The sequence below is a fragment of the Halyomorpha halys genome, unplaced genomic scaffold (genome assembly GCF_000696795.3).
Source record: "Halyomorpha halys isolate HHAL.00 unplaced genomic scaffold, Hhal_1.1 Scaffold110.1, whole genome shotgun sequence".
Lineage (NCBI taxonomy): Eukaryota > Metazoa > Arthropoda > Insecta > Hemiptera > Pentatomidae > Halyomorpha > Halyomorpha halys.
In genome coordinates, this window is record NW_027112640.1 from 637,023 (window position 1) to 660,707 (window position 23,685).

The 23,685-nt window shown below is 30.1% G+C and overlaps 1 protein-coding gene across 8 annotated transcripts in view; it reads left to right on the plus strand.

Annotated features, from left to right (window-relative positions):
• Positions 1-23,685, plus strand: part of LOC106677846 (CCR4-NOT transcription complex subunit 6-like) — a 398,718-nt gene that overhangs the window by 185,295 nt on the left and 189,738 nt on the right. Inside the window, exon 5 of one of the 8 annotated variants that reach the window (XM_067050420.1) lies at positions 17,174-17,202. The exons of the other annotated variants lie outside the window; for them this stretch is intronic. Within the exon in view, the coding sequence (XP_066906521.1) occupies positions 17,174-17,187 (14 nt within the window). The 3' untranslated portion in view covers positions 17,188-17,202. Of the gene's footprint in view, positions 1-17,173; positions 17,203-23,685 lie in introns of those variants that run through there. 8 annotated transcript variants of the gene reach the window in all.

Sequence of the window (23,685 nt, forward strand, 5' to 3'; positions counted from 1 at the left end):
TGTTAATATTATATATGTTATCTTGAGGATCAGATAATAAAACAAATATATTGAGGCAATATTTCGCGACAGTCGCAAAGCTGAAAAAAACAAACAGTTTTATTGAAAAAAATAATTTCTCTAACTAATTATTGAGCATCAAAATGAACCGAATATAAATTAAGAAAATAAATTGAAAAAATTACATGCAGTAGTTTTGTAACTAAGTATTCTACATAACTATAAGTAATAGAGGACTAATTCGTACAAGGAAATGGATAAGAGTAAAATGGGGAAACATATGTGTGGTTTCTATTTTGTTTTCCATATTCCATTCTAGCAGTTAGTCAGTTTATTTCAGTTTTTTATTTTATCTGTTTATTTTGAGTGTTGTTAATTCTGTCTTATATGTGCGTCTGAGTTTTGTTATTTTAGTTCTTATATTTTTTGAAAGTAATCATTTATTTTAGATTTCGTTTGAAATTGTTTATTTACCGTTGGTGCTATGAAAATAATAAAGTCTTATTATTATTAAGGAAAGATGGTCCTCATAATGTTCTTATATAGACGATTTCATCTTGAACTCGAAGATTAATTATAAAAGACCGTGGGAAAGTTCGCTGGCAACGTGACTGTCAAATTGTAGAGTTATCAACCTGAAAGAGCGATACGATTTGTCTGCAATTAGGGCTGAGTATGTCAGGGCACTAGATGTCAAGCGCCACTTCCTTGCCCTCTTGATTTTCTCTTTTTGTACGTTGTTTCTTTATTTCACCGTCAACTGTCTTCTATGCTGCTTCTCCTACATAAGAAATCCTTTAAAAAAAAAAAAAAAGAATAGCGTGATAAGCACATTTATTGTCTCTTACCAGCTTTATAATTTTTATAACTTATACACATCATTGTCTTGTTCTTCGATAAACTGACAGGCGTGACCTGCTAACCCAACTATAATGTATTACTAAAAGGGGGGAGGGTGTCTTTCATTTATTTATAAAAACTTCATAACTGGAATCTTCATTGTCCATGAGTAAAAATTACAAATATATGCCTAAATGAATTAATATATTTTCAAAACAAATGTTCGAAACTTCATTACTTAATTCTGAGAATATGAATACCGTCTTTCGAGTAGGCTCATTATAAAGTTTAATCTTCTTAATTGTTGTTTATCATCTGTGATTGTTGTCACATAAAATATATGATGGTCATGCTTTCAGTAGGTGGTCATGTATACCTAAATCTGTTTTTTTCAAAAAAATAATTGAAAAGTTATAATTTATCTAAAACAGAGAACCTTTAATTGAATTGTTTGTAAAGTTATTGTAAATTTACAGCACTACTGTGAAGTAAGCCTTCGATGTGATAGTTAATCTGTCATGATACGTGGTGGGACGTGACTTTTTCATTGAGATAGCCCTGCATCTCGGTGTTGTTAAATGGAAATGTAACACATAATTTTGTAGCATATGTTGTGATGTTTTGTTTTCTTATCTCGAGAAACATAATAATTATATACATTCTTCTTGTTTGATCAATACGTTTCATTTAATTAATTAGTAGAATCACTGTTAAAGGTAAATGCTTTAGAGATTAATGTTACAGCTGCTTATTTTTTCTCATTTATTTAAAATGTAACGAAAGTATAAAAATACTATTGGCTTGAAAAAATAGAATTTACTTTTTACCAATGGTGTGTTTTCCAGTATTTACTATTATAGGGCTATTATTATTTAGAAAGAAATAATAAATATTTTTATTATACACTATCTTAATTTATTATGTATATCCGACCTCTGGTATTGCATCATAAAAATATTAAATAATTTTTAGTATATCTTTTCCTCTCCAGTTCAACTTTTTTTCTTTCTTCCACTGTATTGTTTTCCTTTAATAATTTAGATGCTAAAAAAAAACTAAGAAAAAAAAATGTTGGATGAAATATTATATACCGGAAAATAGGAGGAAAATCTCTCACTTACAGGAGAGAAATAATCCGTTAGGAATAAAAGTGATGGGAATATTAATATCATGATAACCTGAATAAAAACAGAAGATTGTTTCTGCATTATTTATTTTACTCTACAATTTAATATAGTAAGGTATTTTAATGTTCTCAATAATAAATCAGTAACCATTTATTTCTAGTTCAATTGTTTAATTCTTAATATCTGATTGCGCAATAACTGTAATTAGTGCATTATCACGATCATTCCGCGATTCGTTACTTTTCGTTTCGTTTCTTTTTTTTTCTTTATGTTTATATAAAAACTGTATATTGATTTGTACCTTATGTTTAATATTTGCGTATTTTTTTTTTAGCTGCGTGTAAAGCTGTATAATACTTAAAGTTTTTGTTTCTTACTGATTTGAAATCTGACTTGTGTACCTCTGTATGTTTTTGTCCAAGTCACTTTTGAAGTTTTTTTTTTCTAAATCGCAATTTTTAAACAGACACAATTTTCATTTTAGTCCCAGATGAAGATTGGATTGTTTTGGAGCCCCGTAGAAAATTTGAATGCAAGCCAGTGGCGTAGGCCGGGGCGAAATCTTGGACTGTATCCCTTCGTAACATTGGGACTGGGGGAGGTTCACATAGAATATCTAATTAAATTGTTCAAAGAATTTCCATCAGATGTATTAATAAAAGTTTGAAAACATTGCCTAGTCACCAAACAATTTTCATTAGCGAGTTATTTAATAATTTTCAAGTAATTATATTAATTACTAATTATTCTAATACTAATTACTAATTGTCTAATTATATTATTATTATATTTACTTACTGGATAGACAAAGACAGAAATTCAAATTTTCAATAACCACACTCGATTAATATCTAACATTAAGCTACAGGTAATCAGATTGGAAAATTTACATCGTATAAATTTATCATATTTTGTTTAAGTGTTAGAATTTTTACTCATATGTACAATATTCGATTAGCAAACATAAGTATTTATAATCTCAAAGCAATAAATGCAGACTAGTTATTAATTGGTCATAAAATAAAAATTGACTTGTGTTGATGCATATAAAAATGATAATTTTGCAGGACGACTTTTTTTTATTCACCCTGGTAACTTTTATAGTGCCTTTAAAAAAAAAGAAACATGCAGGTATCGTTGGTCCAGCTAAAAAAAAAAACATAATAAAAAAAATTACCCAAAAAGTAAAAAAGTAGTACCCCTAAAAAAAAAAATAAGTCTTCATAAATTAGATTTATATTAGTAGAGCTGTGTAAAAAAAGGTACTCAGGTCTATTGGGACTTGAATACATTTTTTTTCCAAATAGTTGGCTAAAGTAGCCCATAATGACGATTTTTAAATAAAAAATAATCATATGTTGATTAATTAACATATGTGTATTGGAAGAAGATAGTTGATAGCATAAAGTAGATCGGAGGAAGATAGTCCGGGTGGCTTCTGTCTGGGTACCTAAAATAGTAACAAAAAAACTATTTATTGTTAACCAACGTTTCCTCAACAACCAACAAACCCCAGTTGGCATCAGAACGTCATTCTTATCAGCCCTGCAATGTGGGGTGAAAAGTTGGTTAACAATAAACAATTTTTTGTTACTATTTTGAAACCTTTGTTGACCGCACCCGGACTATCTTCCTCCAATATTAACATATGTGGTTGATAAATATATTTCTAACAATATTGTTTGGTCTACGTCATTTTTATTCCTTTACTTTGAAATACATTGAGTTGAAATTATCTTCCTTACCTTAAGTTGCCATCTCTTGTTTTACTCTCTTGCAGCTTGTGAGGTTGCATTCATCGTAATGATAGCTTTCACTGACATTCGAAATCATATAGATTATAAGCAGTGTTTCGAAAGGACATCCGCACTTACTTCCCTACTATAGTTTACTGATGTATTGTTCTCAACCCACAATCAGTTCCGCTGTCAGACATCTTGTTAATTTGGCAAAGGCTTGAACTAAGATATATTACTGAGAAAGAGTTCCATTTTTCTTTGTTAGATTACCAAAAAATACAGTGAGAGAAACCAAAAGGTTTCTCTCACTGTATTTTTTGGTTTTAAACTGAATGTTTTTTTGTTTTTTTTATTTTATTTAGTTTATTCACAACTGTAAAAGTATTTTTACAACCAGCGAATAAGATGTAGAGAGAGAGAAAAAAAAATTGTCATGAAGGTTAAGGTCATCCAATGATGCCTCTCCATTAAAATTGAAGTTTAAAAATCAATTTAAGAGGTCCCTATTCCAGCTCCTTCGTAAACCTCGTCTCGTATCTGGTAAGTCTAGTGTTGATAGTCCTTAAATTAGAGGGTTAGTGTGTGTAGGAACCGTTAATATAATGATTTAATGGTTGTTTGTACGTAGGGAGTTCGTAAGTCTTTGTGTAAGTTATTGTTACTGATGTAAGGGAGAGCGCTACTGATCAGTCTTAGTAATTTTGATTGAAACTGTTGCAGTTTCATTAAGTTAGTTTTTTTGCCATATCCGTAAATTTGTGCACCGTAAGTCCGAATTGGTCTGAGAAGGTAAGTATAAATCTTTAGTTTTTCTGAAAGTGGTAATTTTGATCGTTTATTTAAAAGATGAAATAATGATTTAAGTCGGAAATTAAGCTTTTGTTTTGTTATTTTTAAGTGGTAGGTCCATGTAAGTAGTTTGTCTAATGTCAATCCAAGGTATTTTACTGTGTCTGTCCGGGTTAAACTTCCTTCGTTTAAAAAAACTGGAGGACATAGACCGCGACGGAGCGTAAAAGGTATTTGAACTGATTTCTCAGTGTTTATCCCAGTTCTCCATTTGATGCACCATTCATGGATGTGAGCTAGGTGTATTTGTAATTGTTCTGAGGCTTGTGCTGGGTCGCCATGCTTGGCTAAAATGGCTGTGTCGTTGGCATATGTGGCCGTGAGAGTGTGTTCCATTGTGGGTAAATCGGGCGTATACAAAGTGTATAATAATGGCGCTAGTATAGATCTCTGTGTAACTCCAGCTTCTGCTGCGAAATATGAGGATAGTGATGAGCCCTGTCGCATCTGGAAGTATCTCTCTTCTAAATAAGACTTTAGGATTAGATAGTAGGTGCTGGGAAGAACTCATTTCAGTTCACAGGAGTCCTGCATGCCAAACTCTATCGAATGCTTGTTGTACGTCGAGAAAGGCACCTGTTACATATAGTTTCTTTTCGAAAGCAGAAGCTATGAAGTCTATGACTCGATGAAGTTAATGGGTTGTAGAATGGCGATTAAACTAAATTTAATTAGTTTTTATTCATATATTTTGCTTCCTCACTACCTAAGGTAGAGATGTTTGAAATTCATACAGAATACAAAAACTCCTCGGAATCAAAATTTACAGTTACATTTAACTTTTTAGGCATCATGGAACAAATTTAGTTCTATTTTATCTGTAGTCAAATCCTTGTTCGTGGATACAAATTTGATGAACTTTTAATGTTCAGGTTGGAACCTAGATGGTTACATTTCATTTTTATCAACCTCGATCTACTAAATTAAATAAGATAAATGAAAACAAAATAATATACAAATGAAAGAGAAGAGTAAATAAAATAGTATAATTATAAATTAGACAATGATAAGAATATCATTGTCTAATTTATGTTTATACTATTTTATTTACTCTTCTCTTTCATTTGTATATTATCTTGTCTTCACTTATATTTATATAATTTTAACCCTATTTTAATTTACCTTTTGTATTTTATCTTATTATATCATAATATGTTTAGTTGTTTATTATATCTTTTTAGCTCTGATGAATCTCTTTCAAAAAAGTGGAGCAAAACGTTGGCAAATAAATAGTTATTAACTATTTTTGTTTTCTTTTGACCCCATCCATAATCATCTTTTTCATAAATTAAAATATTTAAATTACTGGTCTTTTATTACTTTAAAATTAATATTAGTTTATAGGCTAGCCATGGTTTAGAATTGTATTGTTTTTTATTTAATTATTTTACTGTTTCGTTTGTTGAATTTCTATTTTATTCAATATGTGATATTGTTTTCACACTAACTATTCCGCAACACATTGAGAAAACTTAATGTTTCGTTTTTTCACCTCACAAATCGTATGGTGGGAATTTTGAATTGTATTGTATTTAAGGTGCAGTAAAAGTCAACCTAGGCTATTGTTTTTTTACTTTCAGATCCACCAGTTAATTATTATGTAGTTCTATGATGGATTATGATGATAATGAGCAAAATATCTATCTACCATTGTTATGTTCTTTTGGTTCTATTAATTGGATAATATGATATTGATTATTTTTTAATCTTAATTAATTAAAAATAGCTGATGAATTTCTATTATTTTCACAGTTTCGATTTGCATGATCCCGCCGTAATTTTAAAACAAAACCGTACAATGATACTTCCGTAGCAAAATAGTCACATCCTAATATATTTATATAATTATTGCATAATATTTTCCGTGTGGATTTCTATATGCAGGATGAAAACGTAGGTCTCTTCCGTATAACTAACTGAAACTGATGTTTCACAGGGAAGTATGATTGACCCATTTTTATACACACCGTGGTCCAATACCTTTCTTTCACGGAAATAGTTTTCTCCCACGTCACCCAGGACAGGAATCATCTGACTGCGCCTGCTATTGAATATTAATTTTTTTTTTAAATCATTTATTTATTGTTATTTACAACTGTATATCATGTATAAAACAAGTGAATTTGCTGTATATGAGATAGTGACATGATACAAACATGTGGAGAATCTACCCACTGATAGAACTCCAATAACATTTCTAGAGGAGAAGATCTCGAGGCCCTCTTCTTTTCAGATGCCTAGGAGGATTATTAGGTAATGAAGGAGAAGCCAGGTTAGAAACAAGTGGATTTGGGCGGTTGGGAAGTTTTCCATGGAAGGAATAGTTTCTGGTTTTGGCCAAATCGCCAACATATAGGACATTGAGGTCATGTTGGATGACTTGATTTGTGACAAAGTAAGGAGCGTTAAGGATTTTTCAAAGGATTTTAGAACTGTAAGGATTGGATTCGGGAGGAATTTGATGGTTTAGTGGAGCTAAAAAAAAATTAAATTATTATCCCTTTCATAATAAGTCAAAATTATATATTTGAACATTATATTCAAATTAATTAACAGTGAAGATAAATATGAGTTAGACATGAACATATTATTTGCTTAGAACCTTCTCCATAGGAACGATATGCTAACACACGCATAAGTGGTCTAACTCAACAAAACGTTTTAAATCACAATGTAAGTACAATTATTTGGATAGTCCTGGGTGCGGAATGTTTGAAATACAGATGGAATCACATTTGCAAAGGCATAAACAAAAAACATCACAATTTTTTTTCTAAAATTATTTATGGATGGTTGACACCGTCTATGAATTAAAAGCAGATGAGTACAGTCAAGAAGAAAAATTAAGAAATAGTTTTTAACCACGTTTCGATCCACCCTACGGGTCTTCTTCGGAACTTTTAAAATTAGCGGAGTTAAACAAGTAAAAAAAGAAACAAACAAATTGAATAAAACCAACTCGAATTTCTTGGTTTATTTCTCCAGTATACCTCTACCAATCTCAACAGTCCTAATGAAGACCTGGAATAAGGATCGAAACTTTGGTCATTGATAACTATTTATGATACTGTTTTTAATTATTATTCTTAACCGCAACTATGACTGACCATCTTATATATTATTTACTTATTGTTAATCTCTTATAGCTATTTTGTTAGTACAAAACCTTTCGATAACAATTAAGGTTGGTAATTCTGAGGGGGAGGAAAGAGGGGACAGAGAGGCTGGCGATAAAAGTCTAAGTTAGAAAATGACCGAAATACATTGTTTATAAGCCGCAACCTATTTCGGTCATTCTCTGTTAAATATTTAGAAATATGATTAATACGTTTTTCGCCGCCCTCCCAGAGTAGTTTTTTTAGTCTGCTCTAAAGAACAAATGAGTTGATTAGGAGGTAAGGGGTACAAAGAGAGACAATTTTGGTAATAAGATTTTTCGTTCGTATCTACCTCTCTATGACCCGAATTGACGCTTCAATATTAATAAAATTCTGAAATTCTCAATAATGACAAATAATTACTAGTAATTTAAAAATTGTCTCTTTGCTGACGCGTAAATTTGGTAGTACATAAATAAATCTTGCTCTCCCCTACTCCTTACTTCTAACCTTCGGGAATGTTTGTTTGGAATTACATTGTCCATTTCTGAATGTTCTATTTAGCATTGTAAAATGCATAACCATTTACGACCATATTCTGTCTTTTACTACTGACATCTATTGATACGTTTTTTTTTTTTTTTGTTTTTTTTTAAAAATATTTTTCGGTAAATAATACATTATAATGGCATCATAAAACCATGTTAAAAAAAATAAATAATTGCTGTTGTTTTTGCTCATCGTCTCCTGGAAGTTGCCTGGTAATGATTTACATATTGAGAGGTCGATTAATGTTCATGGAATTCTAATGATGTATGTTTATAATCAAATCAAATCGATCACTTTTTCTTTTTATGTGCCGTCGTTCCAATCCGAAATCCTGATTAATTATTTGATGAAGCAATATATTCCAAACTATCTTAGCTGCTACAGTTTTTGAAACAAAAAAGTCATCAGCATGTTCTTTTCAGCTATCCTGCATTATCCTGAAAGCCAAATGTCTTTCCATCTATTTGATGACAAACCTTACAAATGCTGCAGGGTGATGACTACGGTCATCTTCCATTCTAATAACATCTTATTCTCAAAGCTCTTGTTGGTATTATCAATGACATATCATCAAGACCAACATCAAAAGCTGCATCAGGTATACACAACGCGTCCTCTGATGTATCCCTTCCTGAATATCCTAGTACATTTGTAGTACGTGCCCCGTAGCAAGATGAAAAAGGCGATGTGGAAATAGGGGACAGTGGAGAGGTAACCGAGCATGGAAAAAGGAAAGTGGAGGCTTGATGGGGTCCGAATCAGCGACGGTGGCTCAATGGCTTGGAAACAGCTCTTGATCAACAGCTTGTCATAACGAGTTCCATTTATCTTTATTTTATCATCTACTTATCTCTTGTATTATCTATCCATATTACAATATAGCGTTCATGTTTATATCCCACGCAGTGTATATTTCTAAATCATACACCCATTCATTTATACATGCCTGTATTTACATATGCACATACATTCCTGCTAAAATTAAAAAATAGTCAAAAATTCATACACCTGTGCATAAACATATGCCCGCATCCACGTTTACATATTCATACATACCCACACACATAAACACGTTCTTGCGCGCGCACGCACACGTCTGCGTTTACATCTAGACATCTTCCATCCATGTCAGGGTAGCTATGTCAAGTTGTGAGTAGGCTTGGAAAGCAAATAATTAAAAGAAGGAAAAAATAACCTAACCCTCTATATCCCATTAGGGGTCTTAGTAAGGATGGTTAACAAAATAATTTGAAATTACTGAGCTTAGTAATGTTTTATATCTCACTTAGTAACTTAATGTATAGACACTTTTTTAAATCAATTGACCTGGATCCGAAAATAATTGTGCAATTTTATTTTTATAAATTACTTGTTCTCACTTTTAATTTTTCTTAGGAATTTTTTGTAACAGATATGGAAGAATTCGTTTGTAAACTTTTATTATGTGCTAATAAAATCATTCACGTCATAATTTTTATGTTAAATGGTTTTTATTGTTATAACTTGTATAATAAAAGCTCTTTCAAGAACATTTTTGTCTTGAAATATCAAATAAATATTTTCTTTTAAATATAAGATCTATAATACGAAAATTTTGTTTATGCGCCTTTATGCAGATGTAAATAGGTTCATACAAATCATATAAGTAAAATTTCTTGTTAAACAGTTTTAAATTATTTGAAAAAAGAAAATCAATAACTCTTTTCAAAAGGAAAGTTATTTTTTTCCATACTTTTTAGAAAGTTCTGTTAAGTTTTTTTGTGAATAATTACATTTTATGTTAAAATTAGGCAGTCTCTATTATATGAAACTGTATACCTGTATTTGAAGTTAATGCACTTAGCAGTTAATTGATTATATTTGATGAACATTACATGTAAGAATTGCACCACTTTTCCTTTTAACAGCTGTTGCCTTTAAATTAATTAGCAATTTTTTTATTACATATTTTGTACTGTGGAATCTCCAAACTAAATATAATGGTCGGGTTGATGGTATAAATAATGAAGTGACGGTGAAAAAAATAGCACTTAACTGATGAAGTAGTAGTTTTCTATCAATAATGTTGATTACTTCTAACTTTGATAATTCCATCTTTGCTTACTGTATGTCCAAAACATTTGTTTGTTATTTATTCAACTGACAATATTATGAACAAATGTAATTATTCTACAAAAATTAGCAATTTAAAATGATAATAAATTTAATTATAGTACTAATGTCCTTCTAGAATAATTAAGTATCAATTAGTGACTTGGTCTAAATAAAGAAATAGTAATGTCTTTCCTCTTATAAAAATCGTTGTATATATCTGCGTTAGTATTTAGGTGATACCAGACTATTCAATTTTATAAAAACATTATTCATATCCCATGCAAGATAATACGTGGGGAACTAATCAAAATTGTAAATATAATGAAACTTTGTTATAATTTTTATTAGATAATGTAATTAATGGTTGTTAACCTATAAAGCGGTAGGTGGGTCTGTTGGTCTACTTTTTATATCAACGGAGCATGCGCTGTACAGGTTTTGGGAATCAAACCGCATGCTCTGTACAGTCCCGGATAGTCAGAAGCGGTTATTGGAACAGGCCTTAAGCGTTATTGTACTAATTTATTTATTTATATGAAAATGGTTGATATTTCCTAAGAAAAAATTTAAAGAGTTCAGTACCCAGAAATGTAAGAAAAATAAATATCTCGATGGACCTACCTGTCACATTGAGGGTCCATTCAAAAATAAGTGTTCCATCGTATTTATTATTTATTGTTGTATGGTTAAAATTTTGAAAAAATAGACCCTGAAGATGGAGGATTATTTCGAAGTGTTTGTTTATGAAAAATTAAAATTGTAGTTTTTATTAAAGTTTTGGGAAAGTTTTTTCACTACTGTTTAAGCTAAAAAAAACTTTGTTTAACCCAATTTACGATATCCATATTTTACTATTATTAAAATAGCCCATCCGCACTTTTTTTTTTTTTACAATACTGATCGATCTCCGTACCCACCCTAAAGTCGAAAGGGGTGACCGGGGATGATAGGTTGGAACGGTTGAAGAAAACATCATCTTCAGCGGTGCCTGGTTCCACCTTCCATGGATCAATGGAGGTACGAGCAGGTGAGATCCCAATAAGTTTTCACTCTCCCCTCCGCCACGAAGGCTGTCCACAGCCATCTTGGATTATGGAGGCTCCAGCACAAATCTCTTCTCCAAGTAATCGATAGAATGGTATGGTGTATCGCTCCTCCGCTGCACACCTTGCCGTTTAGCAACAGTAGTGAAGAAATAGTCATGTTCGGCATAAATCTATCATGGGTACTGTGTCTCTAAGAGGGAAAAGGTGAAACTCGGAGGTTGGAGAGATAACCTTTCCGGTCGTCTAAATTGCATAATTGCACATATATGTACCTTTAGATATGGTAATTAATGTAATATATTTGCTAGTAGTTTAATCACTTATAAACTACTGACGACGCAACACGAGACTGGGGCAATATAATAAATTATAAATAATTTTGACCCAATAAATCAGTATTGTCAAAATTAGTCCGTTAATGGTGTAAACAATTGAAAGTTTTCCTGAATTATTACTACAAATTTACGAACTTTTTATTTAAAAGAAAAACGTTTTTAAAGGGCTCTAAAGAAGGTAAAATAGTTCTATTCCTAAAAGTGATCACAGTTCCCGTAGACTTATCAGCGTTTCTCCAGTTATCTGCAAAATATAAAAAAAAAAAATTATTACATGTAATATATATTTTCTGATGTCTAACAAATTATGAAAATTAATATGTATCACCAAAGGGTTTTAAAGAAAAAAAAATTATATTATACAATACAGTCGAACTCGGTAACTTCAAAAATATATATGTTACGTTATGTAGAAACAACATCACGTTAGAGCGGAAATTAGATTGTTATAGAACTTTTGCATTTAAATTCCAAATTTCAAGCATACATTTATCAGAAATAAACTCTACAAATGTTATTTAAGCAAGTCAAAATAGAAGTCTTTGTAGCAAATAGTGGGGTAGTAGCTTTTGCTTTTTGTATGTATGGGTATAAGTATATACAAAAACAAATTTGATAAAGGAAGAATTTTTACCTGTCACAAAACTTTTTAGGCTATGCAATACAAAAAATATCAAACATAACATTCAGCAATAATCCTGTACAACTCTTAATTCTATATTCTCTGATGCACTTTAATTTTCTACTTGGATTGTTTTATAACCGTTATTAAAATTTTATTATTTAGGAGTACTAAAAGTTTTCATTTGATTTTATTTATTTACTTTTTTATGTTAGTTTCAAGATTTTCAATTTTTACGGTTGTTTCAACTTTCACTCGTAAAGTTTTGTTTTAATCCTGCGATCTTATGGCGGTCCTTACAAATAACAGTATATAAGATTTATTACTTCATTTATTGTTTATTCAAGAAAGCTTCCTCACTTATTTTTGTATATTGTGAAAACGTTTATGTTTAGTAGGCTGGGAGTTAAAAAAATAAAATAATAATAAATGAATAATATATATTTTTTTATTAACCGTTGAATGCAAAAGAGTTTGAAAGTTAAACATAAAGTATTTGTGATATTATAAGCTAACCAAAATTCTGTAAGGTCTCTATTGAGGAAATAAAGAGCTTTTTCTGTTGAAATTAGTAAATCAGAAGCATATCTAACAATTTTAAAGCATTTGAAGTTAACGCACTGAGCAATTAATTAAATAATTAATCTTCTATAAATATTAATTTTGATAACAGAATTATCCGCACCACGTTTATTCCCTATGGGTTCATAGTTTTGTTATATACCTGCCTGGATGAAATAAGCTGAAACTCGGTATACAGGATTATCTTCTAGGCAGCTCAATACCATAAAAGTAAATGTTAATTTCAACCTGCACTCCGTCCTATTCGAAGGACCTTTAACATTTTCTACACCTGTATTGCCCCTCAAAATTGGCTTATAGGGTTGGAAAATCGTTTGTCAATTGAGGGAAGTGACTTTAGGAGGTTTCAACTTTTTTTTCTCTGATTCCAACTTTTTTTTTTTGGCCCTCTAAAGCATTAATGAACCAATTAAATCACTTTTCATCTGTTTCCAAAAAAAAAAAAAAGAATGCTGGACAAATACGACCTTTGAAATGGAACTCTGCTGCTTACGTTTTTTTTTTTTTTTAGAGCAGTAAAAACCTTTTGATTTTTTTATGTGCATTCAATTCAGACAGAAGCTAGGTTCCCTTTGATAGGATCTGATGGATGATCCTTGTTCGGGAGTAATTACATGGATAATTACTAACTTAGCGAGGGTTAAGCTGAGGTAATGGCGCCAGTTGAATAGCACTGAGGAGCACCTGCTGACCATTGAAGTGTCGTGTAGTAGATTGCCGCTATATACACACAATGCTTCTCGTTAAGAGGAGTCTGTAATTGGATTGACCTAGTTGGTCAGTTGTAGGAAACGCTCTTCATCTCAATCTCCATTCAAGTAGCTTTTAATTGACGGTATGAAACTTCCCCTGAGGATAGAGATTGTTTTTAATCTTACACAAGTTTCAAAAAAACATAAAAACCAACAGTAGCTTCAACTAAAGTAGTCTACAAAAAATAGTAGAGGAAAAATAAAGTCAGATTCGTGTCTGGCGTATTCTGAAACCATTAAATACAAATTTTCATTTAAATAAATATTAAAACTCAGAAGCTGTGAGCCTATCTCACAACTTTCACTTACTCTACCCTACATAGTCCCCAAATTTTATGTAGATTGGTGGGCTTGTGTTGAAGTTGTCCCTATTTTTGTGGTTCCCATTAAAAAAAAAAAGTTTAAGACCAGTGAAGGCGAAAATCATTTACTATTTTTCTGTTATTTTCGAGTTTAGAATAACGAGTATAAATTTTGTTCCTACCTAGATTCAAATAGTTTAACAAAAGATCACGCGGTTGTAATTCTATCGGGAAAGATCTAGCGGTATCGGGTTTTCTCGTTCGGATCTGATGTTTCTATTTTCCATTTTACTCCTTTAGTTATTCATAAAATTCTTTAATATTTTGTGTTTATCCATTGTTTATTATTACTATTTTTTTTTTTTCAAATGATCAAAATCAAAGTTACTTTGGCGGACATTTTTTAAAAATTCGGTATTTAAGCCCTATTTAACGGTTTCAAAGAGGAAAAACATAGATATTATTAAAAATCACTTTATTGTACATTGATTCACCGAGTTTAATCGAAATCGTGCTGGAGCCGTTTTGAGGAAATCGAAAAAATGTAAAACATCGATTCTATAAAGTGTTTGGTCGATTGTAATGAAAAATCTCCTGCAACATCCCAGGCTTACTCATCTCCGAAATATGTAGTTTCAGTTTTATAAGATTTTTAGTTTTCGAGCTTGACTGACCACGTACGTACGCTGACAATTTTACGAGACTTGATTATTAGGACTTCGAGGACCTAAAAGCGTTGAAATCTGGAATTTGAAATTTTTCAACATAGTAATTCTTCCGCTTACTATATATTTCCTATATAGCTAAGTGAATGTAATAATTCGAAAACTAAGAGTAGCTTGAGTATACCAAAATAATTTTGTTCAGGAAAAATCAAGTCAGCGTCTTTTGAATCCCTAAAATACGAATTTTAATATAAATTAAACAATTTTTGGTTTTGATTTTTAGAAAAAATTTTTATCTGTTTAATCCCGCGTTCTGGAAATGAATTCATAACTTTGTGATAATGTTACCCAAATCAAATGTAACTACAAATGTTGCCATCTTTATCCATATCTACCCTTCTTACCTATATTGATATCTTATAGATTTTATGCCTTTATGGGAGAAAAAGCAGTTTTAAACATAGAAAAATTTCTAAATCTAGCCTAAAAAGTTTTAATTTATATGAAAATTCGTATTTGAGAGTCTCAAAAAATACTAAAAACTACTTGATTTTTGTTTATCGAATTTTTTTCGGTCTTCTATTGTTGAAGCTACTTTTGTTTTTTGAAATCTTTATACACTTAAACTCATTTAATAGGATCAACAATCTTTTTTTCTTATTTTACAAAAAAAATAACAAATCGATTAGTGTATAGTAACTGAGGCAAGGTTGTTATGATAATATAAAATATATAAAAAAAAATTTCTTATTTGTCAGGATGGATTTGCAAGAACCCCCTTGGACATGTGTCTAATATTTGTCGACCTTGTATCACCAAATAAGTTTCATTGAACTCGTAATTCAATGTTAGCCTTGAAGCTACAATAAAATTATTTATTAGCAAGCAAATTTTAAAAACAAAATAATAATAAGTATTAAATTCAACAAATTCTGAAAGTTACTATCTTTGAAAATATTTCTTATTTGAAGGATATTTCGTAAATAAATATAAAATTAAATGAAAAGTGGTGTCCTTTTAACGACAGTAAAGTGTTCAAATAAACCGTACTAATAAGCTACTTGTTCCCACCAAAGTCACTTTCACCCCAACTTTTTCCTCAGTTTACTTATCCAGTGATGGTTATCATGACTTCATTATAATAAGAGTTTTGCTGTAATTGGGGAAGGTTTCTTCTAAATTGGCATTAGTAATAATTAAATTATTTAAATTTATTCTAACACATTATTTATTAACTCTCATCTGTGTAATACATCATTTCATTTATCCCAATTAGACTTTCTTTATTTCTGAATTGTAATGGCTTAACAAAGTGTGTACGGGTTAGCCATTATTTTTTCGACTGTCCCCTTCTTTTGTTATTGAATAACTAAACAGTTATCTTAACGAGACTTACATAAAACTTTTTTACATTGAGTTAATAACTTTTCAGACATTTTCTAATCAGACCAGTCACTTGAGGATTTGTATGTAGACTATATGTTGAGGAATAGCTTATTTTTTATTTATTTTTTTGTACATATAGGTAACAAGTAAACAATAAAAAGGCACTCTAATTCTATCTTAAGTAAACTATTAGTCGCAAAAAAACCTAACATTTTATTGCTTTTTTATTGTTTTTCTCCTCCCAGTAAGAAAGAAATAGAAAAGCCTTAACTCCAAATTTTGCTACACAAACCCACCTCTGCCCTCAGTTGATTAGCCTATAGTACAAACAAAATCATTAGACCTTTGGAAATCATATAAAACGTGTTACATTTTATTACTCAAAAACTATCTCCAGGAAAGCAGTGGAACATAGGCGGTTGAAATGAATATAAGTCTATAAGTTACAAAAACTGAGTCCAGTTTCACAAAATCCTTAACTCTCGTTATCTTTAAATGTCAAGGATGCTATCTCGTAGTACAGCAATAGATGTCAATTTTAAATTTATTAAGTCACATTTGTTAAGATGTGTTAAGAATGACAACTGCGTCATTCACATAATAGCTTTTTCTAATGAGATAATATAACAGTTTCGATATCTTTGGTTTATTGCAACATAACAAAACTATGCCAATTTTTTATTCAAATGATGTAAGTTAAACAAACTGTTTAAAAGAATAGATTTATACAATCAAATTATAGCATTCAAGATTTACTTAGTTTTTAAAAACGATTCCTTGCCGAAATTTGAAATTGGGAAATTATTTTGCTTACTCATGGCTATTATAAAATATTAGACTATTTTATGAACCAAACACTCGATATTCTGCAATTACTTAAGTTGACCCTAGGTCATTTTCTCATATCATAAAATTAATCTTTTCTGAACCCTTAATCACTGAAGGTGGTTTGCAATTACTTTGTTAAACTTACTGCTATTATCTTAATTGGTGTTATTATGTTTAGTATTGATTATCACTAATAGTGCACCTTTATACCTCTGGATGTTATTGAATTATGTATTGTTTTAAATATGGCTCAATGTAGAAAAATTGTTTATTAACTAACATGTATTTAGAGTGTACTGTGTTATTCTCCTTTTAATTGTTATGTTTTCATGTTTATCATTAATTTTTGTATGTTTCAGGTATGTTCCTTTAATCCTGTAATCCTTTAATTCACTGCATGTGAGGTTCGTATTGATCTACTAATTTCTGCTAATTTCTAATTCTACTAATTTTCTTTTTTAAATCAACACTGATCTATCATGAAATGGTTGTAAATCTCTGCAAAAGTTTATGTTGTATTAATGTTTTTTTTCTTTTTTACACCTCTAAAGCATCTCCCAACAGAGTTTGGGTTGAACATTTATGTATGAATTGAGTTGGTTTAAAAAAAATGCTTTTTAGGGGTTGTTTAAGCTTATGGTTTTCACCCCGTCATTATTTTCACTGTTTTTAAGGTTTGCGCTCCTCTACGGCGACTCTAAATTGCGTTAGAGGATAGAAATTTTCTAGTTGAATGGCGATGACGTTAGAGAAGTGCTGCTGCTCTAAAAATTTTACTTTTCTCCTCCGCATTTTTTAAAGCTGTTTTTATGGGGTTAATAAAACAATTAAATCACTTTCCACTTAAAAGTAGGGTAAGATCTTAATTATGGGGCTCAGCTTTTTTCGATTTTATTTTTGGTTTTTCATGTTACATTTTGCGTTTTTTTATTGATTACATTATGAATAATTATATTCTTTATCCCTTTCTTCCCCAACTCTCGATTCTCATGCTTGTTATTACTACATTCACCAGGCGTATTCCCAATGCTGAAGACATTATTCAATTCACGACATGATCTTTGGAGGATCTATTAAAAGTTTTGATACTTGTTACTTAATGCACATATAATCTTGTTTTGCTAATTAAGAAGTTTTTAATAATAATAAAATAAATCTTTTATAAAATTATTATAACTATATGTGATTGAGGTCGAAAATGAAAAAAAGGTGCGATAATGTTGTTGTTTTTTTGTGCTCGAGACAATTATAAACAATAGCACTAATTTCATTTGATTAATCCGCTGCACTATATTTTTCTCCATTTCACCCTTTAAGCGAATATCAAAGAGACCTTAAAAATCAATGTATCCAGGTTTATTTTTTTTTCTATTACAGTCTTTTGTGCCGAAATCAATTTATAAACAATTATCATTTTAATTTAATCGTATTTATTATTAAACACATTACTTTTTTTGTTTGTAGCAGGTGGTTTGGGGGGTGGTCAATCAATGTACAAAAATTTCAGATAAACTGTTAGCAGTTTCGTCCCACTTTACCGGGCATTATCAGAGCTGAGCCTAGAAAAAGAGTAGATCCACCTTTGTCGACCGCCAGCCGGAACCATCTTCCTACAACTATCACACATCAACTAATAATCTTAGTTCCGATATTTTATTTGTAATCGCCCATTCATCAACTTGGGCATAATATCCTGTACTAGAAAAAAGAAAATGTTAATCTAGATCCACTAATTTTAAGATTTCCCTGATGGTGGCCTAAGGACTGAGACGGATAATAATAAAAATAGTTTATATTGATTGCTTTCTGCACAACAGTGCTAAGTCCATGGAAACTAAATTAAAAACTAAACTAACGAAAAAACAAACAAACAATTAAATGGTGTGTCTTGTATTCTTAGTAAAGTTAGTTTCCATGCACTTAGCATTACTGTGAAGTAAGCTATCAATATAAGACATTAATAAACTAATAACTTTTAATTTTTGTTTTGTATTTAATCGAAAAAAATTACTTTTCCTATTCTGCCCATTTACTTTACTTATTTATTTTTATAATATCTTTATTGAAATTTACTACTGTATACTACATTATACATTCAGTAAATATGGTCTTAGTAAAGTGGAGTGTTACAGGCGTGTAGAGCAACTACCCATTGGTAGCACTCTAATGACAATTTACATTAGCTGGTCTCGTGGCCATCTTCTTTTCAGGCGCCTCGGAGGATTGTCAGGAATGGAAGAGGATGCAAGTTTAGAAACTAGGGGGTCATTTATTCTTAAATTAAAATTTATTTTTATAAAAAATCATTGCAATTAAATTAAAATAAGCAAAACTATTCAAGTATATGCATACTTATGCTGCAAATGCAAATAAAAATGGTTTGACTTAATGCTTTGATCGGAAAACATTTAGTCTAATATTTGAACCCAGCAGGAAAAGTAAATATGAATTAGCATAAAATACCCAATTTGTGAAATAGATGTAATAATACAATATTAATAAATAGTATTTATGTTATTATATATAAGTAGTATTTTATGTTAATTATTGAAAAAAGGCTGTTTTGTAGGATCATATGTTTTAATAATCTTTTATAATTCAGCATTTCCAGGCAGAAAAAAAGTAAATAAATAATAACTCTAATATGTTATATCTTCATCTCGGGAGATTTACGAACATGGCCGACAGCATTGCGTCTATAAATTTTACTTGGTACTAGGTAGAGCTGTCTTGACTTACTTAGGGAGCCTGTTCCATATTCGAAATAGCTAGATATGTTCTATTGAGAAGAATGGAATCTTGAATAATCCTTTTATTAAGTATTGTTTGTTGTTATTGTGCAATATTGGTAATACAACCTTTAATGTAAATCTGAATTTATATTCATATAGATATGCCTGTGATTTTATTCTATGCAATTCGTGCGAAATTGGAAAATCATATTTGAAATGAATTCCTACTCCTCCCTCCGAATGTTTTTTTAATTATAATTATAACAGATAAAAACAAAACATGTAAATCTTCAATGTTTTAATTTTATAATTCCATGGACTTTAATATTTTTTTTTTCTTAAAAAAACTGTTTTAGTGCGCTTTTACAACTTTCCTTACCGCCGTACTTAAAGGTTTAATTAATCCTCACTCATTTCAAATCAGATATTTTCATTTCATTCACGATAAGCAACACTTCGTCTTAGTAGTTTATCAATTGGGCTTTTTGGTCGACCGAATGGCTTACTTCGATCTATACACAGATAAATAGATTAAAAAAATTCTCTTTGCTAAACTCTAACCTTTATTTCTTTTGAAAAGGAGAGGAAATAATTTTAAAATTGTATTACTCATGGCGTGAATAGAAAATATCAGGATTGCTTATCAAAGATAAGAAAACATGCTCATATGAAAGCGATCTGTTGGTTGTGTTTTGTGGCTTAAACTCCTTTTTTCACGTTGAGTTAATTATGAAATTCCATAGTTTATATTTGTCTATTTTTATCACTTCTAACAATGAGAAATATTTATTTTTATCTTTAAAAAATATTAAACTGTTTCAATGTGGATAAGAAGTTATTGATACGAAATATCTAGCTAATATAAAAGAATATAACTTCACATCGATATACTGAGTTTAATCGAAATCGTCTGAACTGTTTTTGAGAAAATTGAAAAAATGAGTAAAATTATTTATAGGAAACCTCCATTTATATATACCATTTTAAATAAAAATGACTATCATACCAATCAGATAGCTGCTGTAAATATGTGATTTCAGTTTTGTGCGTCTTTTTGTTAATGAGCTAGGCTGTCCATTCCAGACCATTTTACGAAACTTGCTTAGTTGGGCTTAAGATATTTCAAAATGCATATTTCTGTCAAAAACACGAATCCGAATTTTTTCTTGCTTACAAAGCATTCCTCACAAGTAGAGAAAAGTAAAAAAACAAAAAAAAAACTTTGCGTATAATTTTCCTCAGTCTTAATTATGTTATGATTTTTATTTTTAATAATTTATATTATGTACTATTTTATGTTAAATTATGTTGGTTTGTGGTGTTTATTGTAATCCTATTTAAAAGTTTTTTTTTTTCATATTTGCATTTATGCAATATTACACGAATTGGCTTTCATATTTTATGCCTCTTTGAATTTTCTTTTATCTAATCAGCTTGTTTACCTTTAGCAATTAGCCGTAAAATTTATTCCTGTACACATACTTAAAAATGCCTTTGTTAATGGCGTTGAAAATAGAATGTTGTTGAGATACCCGTGCTCATTTAATTCCCAAATCCGATTTAGTGTGTGTATATAAATATATTTCCTTAGAATGAAATAAATGGACCTCTAATATCACTGAATATTTATTATATCAGTTCTCAATATATCCTCCAATCGGAATTGTGTTGGAACGAATTCTGAATCCGGTTTCTTATTTCTTTTGTACCGATAAAATTAAAATATATTTTGTACAAATCATTTGAGAAATTAATACTTTCTTATTATAATCAATTATTTTTATTGCGAAATTTATTAATTTCAACCCCAATTGCCTTTCTGCTTTGTCAAAATGGTGCTTATTACAAAAATTACATTTGTGCACTCCTCATCAGTTGGATTTTATGCTTTATCTGTATATTATTTTTAGTTATTGGAATGTTTAAACAATTTAAATTTTCTCGTTATGGTTTATGATAAGACTTCAACAAACACAATAAAATCATAAATTGAATCAATTAAATATTTGAAAATTAATAATAATTTTACTCTAGTAAAATCTTTAATTTACATTTATATAATATAATAATTCTGGTTAAAGTCAACATTTCAAACCACAAATGGTTTATGTACCTTTTAGTTGTTTGTTAAGAGGCTGAGTTCCAAATTCAGTATACCAAATACTAGATAAAATAATTTTTTGGTGTCTTTTATTTAGAAGACTTGAGTACTTAAAGTGAGTAGATCAATGAGTAGATTCTCCACATGTCTGTATCATGCTATTGTATAGCTAACATTAAAGTTACTTGTATATATTTTAATGCAGTTGTAAATATCAATTAATAAATTTAAAAAAAAAATATTTCAGCTAGGACAGAAAAAATAGTTTGTATTTTAACGATCAAAACACATAAGCAATTATTATTTTCAAGCAACACAACGCAAAATGTTTTGTATTTCAGTAAGTAAAATGCAAAAATAGTAGTGGATGTATTATTTAAAATGATTTTGTAACAAATTACACTTAGAAGTATTCCATGTACAGAGAAAAGTATTTAAAATATAAAATACTTCAAAGTAAAAAAAAATAATAAATAGGATTAGTGCAATTTTTATTTGTAATACTTCTCATCCCAATTACAAAAACTATTTTCTATTTGAAATACTTATTTAAAAAGTATTGTAATTCTCAAGTAAAAAACAATTTCCTACAGAAATCCATCATCATAATTTGAGTTTCCTCATCTGCCCTAGGTAGACTAGAATGGCCGTGATTATAAAGACTGAATTATAAATTGCCTCAACTATGATGATGGATTCCTACGGGAAATTAAATCAAGAAACGATTGCATAGTTGAGGATTTTGCACGTAAATCATCAAAAACGGCATAAATTGTTAGCGGTTTTGGTTTACGCCTTCATGAAGTCAGATCAAAAACATGCCCTGTCTGAATGACTTATGGTTAATGGTTAATCTAATCTATAAGTTTTAGCCAGGATGCCTTACTAACCTCTGTAATGAAGATCTGAAACTCAGGTCGAAACGTCAGCATGAATAAATAATTTTTTGTTTATTAATTTTTTTTTTTTTGCTGACTGCATCTCTTCCAATTATAATCTAATTTGTTGTCGAATGCATGAGATACTTCAAAGTAATCCATTGCACCAGAAATTCAAGAATTAGGGATTCTGCAGCTGGTTTAAAAATTAACGATAATTTAAAATCATAGATTACATGCTACCGTTATGGAAATGCGTAAACCAAATAAAAATTCCAAAAATGGCAGAGGTTTGGGCCACTGTATTAAAACCTTTATTAATGCATGACGTAAAAAACCATCTAATTACCTTATAGAAAATTATCTTTTGATATTCCTTTTATCTTTCCAATTAATTAATGTATCGATACAGACAACTGTTAGGTTTCCTGCTTTTGACTCTAGAAACGTTTTTAAATTTCGTTTTAAATCAACAATCCGACTAAAGGCATGTATCTACTCAACATAGCTTTTGGTCGACTTGAATGTTAACATGGTTAGGTTTTATTAAGCCAGTTTAACGACCCGTTGCCTGTTGTAAAGTAATTGAGATAGTGTTATTTATCTGGCTGGTGTAAACTAAGGCCGGGCGAATAGAAAACAAAGTTGTTTACCGTCCCAACAAACAGCTGTACCCGCCTCACCCTCATCTAGCCCCCATCCCAGCTTAGTCTGTCAGGTGCTCTTCTCATCTGGATATAATTATTACTAATTGTTATCGTTATTTAACAAGTCGTAGAAATGTCGTTCTTTTAGATTACATTATTATCTTCGTTATTGATAACGATCTATTTAGAGATTATCAAAGTCCTAACTGTAAACTTTCCTTCTAGGATTAAAAAATACTTGGCAATTCCTTCCTTAAAATATTGGGAGTTTGGTTAATTTAAAAATTTGAATGTTCTATTTAAAAAACAAAAATGGCTTGAGTCGACAACTCAAATGTATTCCAAGTGCACATGGTACAATTTTAATGTACTTAAAAGTGAATTTAATGAAAATATTTATTTGTCTTTGGTGAAAGCAACCCATACCTTAATTCAACATGATTAATAAATAATTTAGGAATATCCAAAAAAGAAAATTGAGCATATTGCTAACACTTAAATGAATAAAGCTAA